Below are 10,548 nucleotides of genomic sequence, written 5' to 3' on the forward strand. Positions count from 1 at the left end.
GCATGCATGCGAAATGCAGGACCAACTCCTTCTCCACCTGCTAGTCATCCTCATCCACATTCACATCCTCCTGCTCCTCGTCATCCTCATCCACATCCAGCTGCTGGATAGGCGGAAATCCCGCCCAGAGGCGGCCGCCCAAGGACGCTTTAGAATGCTGGCAGCGTAAAAGATTAGCCCGATTAGTTCAAAGGGTTCACGGAGAGCCCACTTGAGAATTCCACGGCGTAAACACATTTCCTTTTGCCTTCGTGGTGGAGTGGGAGCAGGAAAGGAATGGGTGGAGTTCCATGTCTAAGTCCGCGATTTGCGATTTGCGATTTGCCATTCGCACATCGTTATATGAATATGGAATGACCGGCATTTTTAAGGGGTTGCTTTTTGGCCATTTCAATGGAAGACAACCGCAGTGTGCGTGTTTTTTATTTAAACGAATAAAAGAAACATGAGGAATTTAAAAGTAAAAAAACAAAAAAGGAAACAACAAAAAAACTCTTTTCCTTGCCACTTTTACTGCAGCAAGGAGGCGTAGGATGGTTGCATGTTCTTATCCTGCTGATTGTTGTTGTTGCTCTGGTTGTTGCTCTGGTTGTTGTTGCTCTGGTTGTTGCTCTTCTGCTTGTTGCTGTTCTGGTTGTTCTGGTTGTTGTTGCTCTGGTTGTTGTTGCTCTGGTTGTTGTTGCTCTGGTTGCCCTGGTTGTCCTGGTTGTTGTTGGCTGTGCCACCCTGGAGATCCGGGACATCCTGGACAGGAGCTGGATTTTGGGAAATGGATCTGGGCGTGGCTGGCGAGGAATACCTCGAGTGGCGATTACGTGGCGTGTGGCCACGTGCCACACCCACATTGCCATCGAAACTCTGGCGAGGATGCTGCTGCATCTCGGCGTTGACTCTGACAGGTGCGCCAGCTGGCGGCATCTTGTTCGTGTCCGGGTTGCTAGCACTCGGATGATAGGGATTGACATTGTGCCGCGGACTCATGTGATTGGGCGGTGGCATGTTCATGGCCATGCCCTGCTGCATGCCCATGCCGGGCTGCTCCATCCGAGTTGGACTGAGCATCTGCAGCGGCAACGGCAGCAGTCCGACGCCCATGCCCATGCCCCTGCCCATGTGGTTCATGTGGTGGTTCACCTGGTGGTTCATATGGTTCATCGCCGGACCGCCGCGTATATGTGGAGCCATCATATTTGGGCCCATGTTTCCATTGAAGGGCATTCCGTAGTGCGGTGGATGCGGCTGATGCGACGGATGTGGCGGATGTGACTGGTGTAGCGGATGGGCCATCTGCCCGTAGTGATTCTGAGCGTGGGTGCCACGACTGGGACTTGGACCGTGTCCACGACCGCGACCATGACCATACCCGCCACCATTGACGTTCTGCATCATGGGCGTGCCGGCGCTGTGACCGAGATTGCCGCCCACTTCGAACAGGATCGGTGTCATGGGCCTCTCCTGCCGTATCGGGTACATCTGTGGCGGTGGTGGTGGTGGATGTGGTGGATGTGGTGGATGTGGTGGAGGAGGTGGCCTCATATAAATGCCACTGGTACTGGTACCCGGCTGCTCCTGGCCCATCATAGCTGCATTGTAGTCGGGATTGGGCCGCTGCTGTTGGACGTACATCGGATTGAACTGGTTACTACTATAGTGTTCCTGTGAAGTCGAGGGCATCTTGGATTGAGTACCAGCACCGGGCCGACCTCTACTGGGATTGGAAGACACGGCAACGGGCTCTGGCATTGGAGGTATCGGTGGCATTGGCGGCATCTGGGGCAAGGGAGGCAGCACCTGCTGATCGGACTGATCTCGCGGTGGACGATGGGCTGGCAAATGGCTTGGAACCACATTGGGAGTGACCTGGGCGCAGGGCAGGTTGCCGCGTGGCGTTTGCGGCAAATTGTGCTCCGTGTAGGTGGCGCTGGAGCCCGGCTGCTGGCCGGGATTGGGCAATATGGGAGTCTCCGACATCACGTAGTTCATGAATTCGACCTCACCGAAACTGTAACTCCGGGAATCGGTAATGGATAGCGTGCTGGGACGCTGCTGGCAGACGATGCCATTGCGTTCTGGTTCCGTGACCTCCGCATCATGCGCATCATCCGCATCGGCATCCGCATTCTCGTTCTCATCCTCATCCTCGTGCTCCTCATCCAGATGCTCCTCATCATCGTCGTCGTCAACCTCCTCTCCCACCTCTTCGACGTCGTCCTCCTCGCATGCATTCTCATCCTCCACATAGCTGCTCTCCTCGCTATCCTGGCGCTCCATCTCGCCGCTCTGCAGCAAGCTGGAGTTCTCGGTGTTCGACGAATCGGTGCCCGACGAGGACGAAGGTACCTCCTGCCTATCTGCAGTGGTCTCATCGCTCGGTGGATCCAGGTTCAGTCTCAGCTGCTCAATGTCAATGGGATAGACCAATCTGACGCGGGGATGGGACACACTAGGAGACATCTGATGGCTGCCACTCGGTGTGCTCGCATAGAGCGGTGCTCCTCCGTTGCTGTAGTTCGTATAGTTGCCGTCACTATTCTGGCTGGGACGACCGCTGCCGATGGGACCATAGCGACATTGGTTCGCCTGGTTGCGTGGACTGTAGGGACCTTGGAAGCGGTAGCCCCGATAACCGCCCTCGTGGTAGCGCATTGCTCCACCCAGCCGGTGGTGCGGCTGTGAACTGTGCGTCGGCGCCATCGGATGACCCGCCTGCATTCCCGGATGCGGATGCGGATGGGGATGGGGATGGGGATGTGGATGCGCCTGCGGATGGGGATGCGCCTGCGGATGGGGATGCGCCTGCGGATGGGGATGGGGATGCGTATACGGATGCGTTGGCGGATGAGGATGCGCCTGCGGATGCGGATGGGGATGGGGATGCGTATGCGGATGAGGCGGTGGTGGATGAGGGAAGGGGGCCTGTGGATGCGGCGGCCGGGGCATGCGATGCGATGCAGGATGCGGAACATGATTGGGATGCATGGCCATTGCTAGCGAGGCATGGAAGGATGGAGGGTGCGGATTAGGTTAGGATCGGCAGCCAGGGCATCATTGGCCAAGTTCAACTTACGCATGGGCCTGCCCCAGAAGCCAAACGGCAGTTGTGGTGGTGGTGGTGGTGGTGGTGGTGGTCCACCACTCTGTGAGCCACCTGGCGCAGAAACTGGCGGATATGGCTGCGGTATTCTCGGTCCACTGGGTCCTCCTCCGCCGTGTGCCCTATGCATTCGAGGGGTGTTAATAGGTGATCCTGGATAGAAGGCAGGCGGACCAGGCGGACCAGGTGGACCAGGCGGAACAGGTGGTGGCGGCGGCCCAGTTGGTGGCGGTGGCACACCCGCCGACGCCGATCCTCCCTGTGCAAAGAACATGCACATGCAACGGAATTCCGTCTGCGTGGCGGCGTCCACTGACTTGGGCAATTCCTGCGGAGACCGCGGTGGTGGAGCCGATGATACCGGGTGTGGAAATGCACGACACTTACCTGGATGCGAGCCAGATCCTCGGGCGTGAGGCTATTCGGATGGATGTCGTAGGGCAGATTGAGACCAGTGAGTCCCGTCCAGGGACGTGGCACATTCTACAGATGAGTTCACGATACGGTCACGAAGCATGTTATGACGATTCCCAACCTTACCGGTGGCATGAAGATACTCGGATGCAGCGGCGGTGTCTCCAAAATGGCGCTGGTGTACTCGGCCATCTGGATGGGCGTCATGTACTTGAAGGGACCCTGGAGTAGGGGCATCATCAGGTCATTGGCTCGTATTAGCAGGTTACGCAGCGTTGCCATAAACTCATCCCGTTGCACACCCATGTCGTCCAGCTGCCCGGCAAAGGACTCAAAGGACGGAAACTCCGGCGATGTTCGCGTTTCCGTTGGTTCGGTGAGGAAGTGGCGAATGTTGTTGGTCCTGGCTGTCGACGCACCTCCAGTTGCCTCCGGCGAGGCACTCTCGTCTGGTGGTCTGGGACGCGGACTACCGTACAGGTAGGATCCCCAGGAATCGGCTGCCTCCGATGGCGGTTCGTCCGTCTCCCGCCGATCAAAGACTCCGTCATTGAGGCGCACATCGTAGTTCATGCCCAGGCCAAAGCTATTGTAGTTGCGCTCTCCGGTGGCAGGATCGACGAAGTAGTAGCTGCGTGGAATATCACTACCTGGTCCGATGTATGGACCCGTTCCGTTGGCGAGGCCAAACTCGAAGGAGTTCCGGGGTGCCGGATTGCGTGTAGCATTCCGGAGCTCCTCGTCGTTGGACAGTATATGTGCTAGTCTGGTGCCCATGGGATAGAACACAGGCGCGTCCGGGGACATCTTCATTCCGTTGGAGCCGTCCCGCCCACTCGATGGCGTCGTCTCTAAAAGGGAGTTGGCCTTTGTGTCCAGACTACCGTTTGATGTCTCCGCTTGTGGCTCTTCGGGGCATTCTGTTGGGGGAGCTAGAGGCGGATCTTTCGGAGAATTCGTTGGGAGGTCTGTTGGGAAACTCGCTTGCGGATCTGGCGGGGGATCTGGTGGGGGATTTGGCGAGGGATCTGGTGGGAGATCTGGTGGGAGATCTGGTGGGAGATCTGATGGGAGATCTGGTGGGAGATCTGATGGGAGATCTGATGGGAGATCTGGTGGGGGATCTGATGGGAGATCTGGTGGGGGATCTGGTCTGAGATCTGGTCTGCGATCTGGTGGGAGATCTGATGGGAGATCTGGTGGGGGATCTGATGGGAGATCTGGTCTGCGATCTGGTGGGTTATCTGCTGGGTTATCTGCTGGGTTATCTGCTGGGATATATGCTACGGGGTCCACTGGCGGATCCGCTGGAGGAACTGCTGGTGGATCAGCTGGAGAATCTGGTGGGGGCTGTGATGAGAGATCTGTTGAAAGATCTGTTGAAAGATCTGTTGAAAGATCTGCGGAAAGATCTGCTGAAATTTCTGCTGAAGAATCTGCTGGACAATCCGCTGGGAGGTCAGCAGAAGGTTCCGTTGGCGGATCTGCTGGTAATTGAACTGGATGCTCAACTAAAGGCTCTGCCATGTGCTCAGGTTCTGGTTGGGATTGTGGTGCTGGGCTTGCTTCCAGCACTGGATCCACCTGCGATCCATGCTCAGCTTCTGCACTCCGCCGTTCGATGAGCGGAAAACCATTGTGAATGAAATCCAGGGCAGTGGTGGCCAAGGACATGCTGGATGTGCTGGAGATGTCCGCATTCGGCATGGAGCTGACCCAGTCTGAGGAGCACAGCTCCTCGCTGGGCACCACCGGGTCCGACATGCCGGACGCTGAGCTGCGGGCAATCCTGGATAAATGAGAGGTCATGTTGCATATACATATGTATGTAGCTTGTGTGATTTAATAAGGACACGCTTACTCTAGTGGGTGGCTGGTGAAGGATACATGGATGATCGAGTTGCCGGCTGTCAGACGCGTAAGCTGCAGTTAAAGGACGTGCTTGGCATGGACAAGCAGCGGTTGCTTCCTCGCAAGACAAAGCCAACTCCGCTCCCACTCCTGCTCCTCCTCCTCCTCCTGCTGCTCACCTCCTCCTCCTTCGCGGAGATCCTGTCTGTTGTTGTTGCTGCCGCTGCTGCTGCTGCTGTGAAAACATTTTTGCAATTATTTCAAATATTTTTCAACACGGCTTTGAAACGGCGACGTGCCGACGACGACGCCAACCCTTTTGTTCTCGCATCTTGCGCCAAAATATTTTTCCACATTTTATTTGGCGCATATTTTTTACTGCCTCGCCTTGGCGCGAAATTAGCGTGAAGCAAGGAGCACGCAGCCAGGAGCACGGACTACGGAGTACGGAGCACGGAGTAAGCGAAAAGGATGGCGAAGATAAACTTTAAATAAAACATGGCACACAAAGGGCCCCAGGGGGCTGGGGAGAGGGGGGGGGGGGGGGGCGTTGGCTGCCAGGATATTTGGCAGGCGGGTGGCTCCCGAAGGAGAGACGTCGAACGGCGCGGCGCAGACCGCAATTCAAATAAAATCCTTTAGGGCTTTTGACTTTTAACTCATCCGTTTAACGAGCGCTCATGTTCGTGAGGCAGCAAAATATGCAATCCCGTTCAGGGTGGGGAATTTTCCGGCCAGGACAACAGCACCCTTGACACCTACACACATACACACACACACACCCACACATACACATGCGAAGACACGTCCTTCGTCCTTCGTGCGCCGCACTTCTTGCTCCATGCAATTGCAAAACGAGAGCGAAACAAAACGCGAAACAAGCAAATCCAACTGAAGAGCAGCAGGTATGCGACTAGCGAATACCCTGGAAGTGCTGCTATAGAAACACAATTACTCAACTAATCAGTAACTATTAGTGAACTAACAATTCGCATAACAAATAGATTTAATTGTTCAAATGTTCCCCAGTTGATCTTGCCCCACTATTCCATTTGAATTTCCCAACTCCAGGGTAACCAGAGGGTCGACATGGCCGAGCATTTGATGGCGAAAGCGATTTAAAATTTTTATGAGCCCTTTTGGCCAGGCGCATTCAGATCCGAATCTCCGCTGTTGTGATTGCCATTGTCACTATTCCCGCATTGCTGTTCAGAGCACACCACGATTCCGGCGGCACAATAAGCCAAATCGATTGATGGCAATTTCTGAATTGAACAATTGCCACTCGAAAGTGGGGGCATTTTTGAGGGCGCAAATCCTTGTGCTCGACTGAAGGACCGAAGGACGCTTTCAGCGAAAGGATGCGCCAGGCGTCGAAAGCCTCACTTAACTATGCAATCAGCCTCGTTGTCCTTCGCGTTCGTCTTTGCCTCCGCATCCAAATCCTGATCCCGCTGCCCGGAAGGTGGATACGCGAAAGGTGGATTCGCTACCCATGGCTGGCGACATTTATGAACTCGCAAATACACTTGTCACGGCCACGCCCCCATTTCGAGCATGGCTCGTTTAATAAATTGAGCGTTTTACGCAATTTATGCGCCTGATTTGACATTAATGTGGCCCAAATAGACTCGCCCACACATGCATAAATAACTGCGCACACATGTATGTTTATTTACATGCTGCCAGCACCACCACCACCCCAACCACACACCCCCAACCACCACCACCACCACCACCCCCGCTGGCGTCGTCTTCATCTTCTTTTCGGCTTCCGCTTCAGCTTCTTTTTATTTATGACAACATCTGTGCCGGTTACTTTAACTTGCAACATTCGCGAGGGCGTTAACGTGCATGCCACACACACACGTCATTAATCATTTTAACAGCCCGCAACTCCTTTAACTTCCACGTGTGCTCGTCCTGTTCGTCCTGTTCAGTGCTGTTCGTCCTGTTCAGTGCTGTTTTGTGTGTTTGTCTAGTTTCCGTTCCGCAAACTTGGGCCATTAAGAGCGTGAGCCACTAAGCCGGGCTTCCATTAACCGGAGCAACGTAACTCACGGCCAGGACTCCGTATTGTGTATGCAATAGCTATATTTCGACCAACAAAATTGCATTATGCCAGCAAAAAGTTGGATTTCTTACACCTCCCACTGCCTACAAAAAGTATCTTTCAACAAAGAAGCACGCAAAAGTGGTACATTTTCACGGAATATAACTAGTTCTTAATAGATTCTGCAATGATATGTATCTAAAGGATTTCATTTGAACTATTATTAAACTATTAATTTAATTATTTAAAATCAAAGGCTTCTTCAGCGCCGCTTTCAAAATTAAAGCGAATATTTTGTCAAAGCTCAGTTATTCTGGAATGTGACCCCATCTCCCACCTCCACCCTACCCCCTCCCACTTCCCAGTTGGCAGTTCCTGGTAGTAAGTTTTGGTAACGCCTCCCCCAGCTGAGCCACAACAATTCCCAGTTGCCAGTCAAAGGCAAAGCGAGAGACGAAGAGCTGAAAAACCCTCAGACACAGCAATAATTCACGTGTGCCAGCTAATAAATTAGAAGGAATGCGCATCAAAGGATAACTTTTGCGCTCCACTTAATGCCAGGACGTACCCCCATCCCCCCTCGCCCGGCAAGCAGCATTAACCTGGCCAAATAATCAGCTGTAAATATTTCATACAACGTGTGCAACATTGACAAAGGAAAACCCCAACGGCGGCGGGCGAAACTATGTGTGTGGCATGCCCGAGATGCGTGCCACGGTAAGCCGGGAATAGCTCCTCATGGATACGGGCTCCACTGGCCATCCTCCCAACGAGATGACCAGGATTACGCCAAGAAAGCAACAAATAGAAATGAACATCATTGGCTAATCAAAATAAATGCCAACGGGAATGGGAGCAATAGAAGTGTTTGTGACAAATGTCGAGCTTGGAGGGCAGTGGAAATTGGTGAAATTGTGGGGGGATTGGGGATTCATCTGGTGGCAGCTTCCACAAATCCCTGCTCGTTTTGGACCAGGCCATAAATTCATTTTGCCTCGCTGCACATGCAAATGTCCTGTCCAACTGTCCTAATGAGTGGCGTGGTGTGGGCGGGTGGTTGGGGTGCTCGGCAAAAACAGCACACAATGAGTCCTTAAAGATTAATTAATCTTTTGGTGCCACATGCGGCTGCCGTCGAGGATAATGCGTGTGTGCCAGTGTGCGAGTGTGCGAGTGACCATTGTCCGGCGTCCTTTCTGGTTACGGTTTTAAGCTAATGACACAAAACGCCAAAAAGGATGCGAACCGCAACCCCGAAGGGGTCACAACCGGTTGTGGGCAGTGGAAAAGTAGCAATGGCTGTTGGGTGTGAGGTGTGGGGCTCCTGGTTGAGCTTATCTTTTGCTTTTGAAGAAATAATTAATGACCTCGTTTTTGCCACTGTGCCACACGGACCAGACACCACGGCCGAAGGGAGGCCAGGCCATTAAAAATCGTTTATTTCGATTTGATTTAATCCAAAATAGATTGCCTGTCCTGAGGACCCCAAGTGCACACAGTACTGCCCAGCACTTCTCCCTGTGCTCCCTGTGCTCCCCCGACAAACGGACGATGCGGCCAATTTATGCACTCAATTTGCAGTGGGCCGGGTGGAGATGGAGACCCAGCCAGCCATCCAGCAAGTCAGCCACATAGCTGTGCGTTTATAAATTTCATTGGTTAATCCTTATTTTCGCATTAAGCGCGAGCACCACCGCAACCGCTATGCAAATGTTGCATTGTCCTGTTGCACCAACGCCATCCAAGCACCGCCCCCTGCCCCCTGCCCTCCGCACCCGTTGGCAATTAAACTAATCGCACGCAGGGCTTAAAACGCGATTTGTGGCGTCGATTGCCAATTGCGGCATGGCCCTTTGGCCTTTTGGCGATTTTGCGATTTGCCACAAAATTTATTTAACCGACAGGCTGGAAAACCCCGATCCCGATCCCAATCCCAATCTAAATTCCCGCTAGATGTCATTTAAACTGTTTGCGTTTCGGGAGCAGCGGCCCGATTTAGCGGTTTCTGCGGCACGGCGCCTAATGCAAATGTTTAGTTACGGTTACGAACGGACAAAACAGACAAACGGAAAAACGGACAAACAGACATATGCACATACGGGCATACGCACATACGGACATACACACATACGGACATACACACATACGGACAAACGGACAAACCGACAAACGGACAAACCGACATACACACATACGGACAGGCCAAAAGGACATCACCAACGTGGGGACCCCATGGAATATGGGAGGATGAAATGGTGTAGCAACTGAAATAGTGTGTGTGTGTGGAGCACTCACCTGGTTGTTCAACAAAATGTTGAATCTCAATGAAGCACTTACGAAACAATACCAGCCGAAAAAATGTTATTTTTTTCCCTCGATTTTTTTATACACAAAATATTTTAGATGTGAGCTCTAGCTCACTTACAACAAGACTGCGTAACCGAAGGTGTTCTGGCCCTAGGAACACCTTTTCAAGGCCCACCTGGATCCCCAAAATCATAGGGGACACCACAACAATCTAGTCGCCCTTGAGACTAGTCCAAACTAGTTGGTTAGCTTGAATGCCAAGTCATGTGCTGCCAAGTAGCAGACTACTCCGCTAGTAGTAGTAGTCAATGGCCAAATCCCTCGATGGTATTTAGCGGCTCGAAGGGAATCCGTCAGGAGTGCGTCAGTTTAATTGCGCACGTGGTCCTGAATGCGAATGATGATGGGGGTGGGGGCAGGAGTGGTTCATCGAGGATGATCCAGGACTTGCCACGTGACGCAATACCGTTCAGAGACACTGGGATCATCGGTTGCAGCTTGTGGCTAATAGCGGGCAAGGAATAGGTACAACCGATTTGATTTCTCGCAAATTTCATTAAGCTAGATAAATGGCCGGCGATTAACAAGCTGTCTGTTGTCCAAAGTCCTTTGCCCCTCGTCCTTTGGTATTTATGCAAAAATTCGTTATGGCTGCCAGAGGAGCGGAAGCGGAAATCACACGCACTTTGGCTTGAATACCCTAACACGGAGTTGCTTGCAAATGTGAGACAGCTTGTCATAAGAAGCAAGGATATTATTAAGTATTTATTTGCATACAAGTGTCACATTTGCTTGCCTTGGGGTTTGGTAATGCATATAACTATATCAT

The 10,548-nt window shown here is 52.8% G+C and overlaps 1 protein-coding gene across 1 annotated transcript; it reads right to left on the reverse strand.

The window, feature by feature from the left end:
- Positions 1–388: 388 nt before the first annotated feature.
- LOC6525815 (trithorax group protein osa) lies at positions 389–5,568 on the reverse strand. The gene is made up of 5 exons (XM_015191018.3): positions 5,370–5,568; positions 3,635–5,297; positions 3,482–3,577; positions 3,068–3,422; positions 389–2,987 (listed from the first exon to the last, which is right to left on the reverse strand). Exons 2-5 carry the CDS (start codon positions 5,270–5,272, stop codon positions 511–513), a joined length of 4,566 nt encoding a protein of 1,521 aa, XP_015046504.1. The 5' UTR covers positions 5,273–5,297; positions 5,370–5,568; the 3' UTR covers positions 389–510.
- Between the last annotated feature and the right edge of the window lie 4,980 nt (positions 5,569–10,548).

This window comes from Drosophila yakuba, chromosome X (genome assembly GCF_016746365.2).
Source record: "Drosophila yakuba strain Tai18E2 chromosome X, Prin_Dyak_Tai18E2_2.1, whole genome shotgun sequence".
NCBI classification, from domain to species: domain Eukaryota; kingdom Metazoa; phylum Arthropoda; class Insecta; order Diptera; family Drosophilidae; genus Drosophila; species Drosophila yakuba.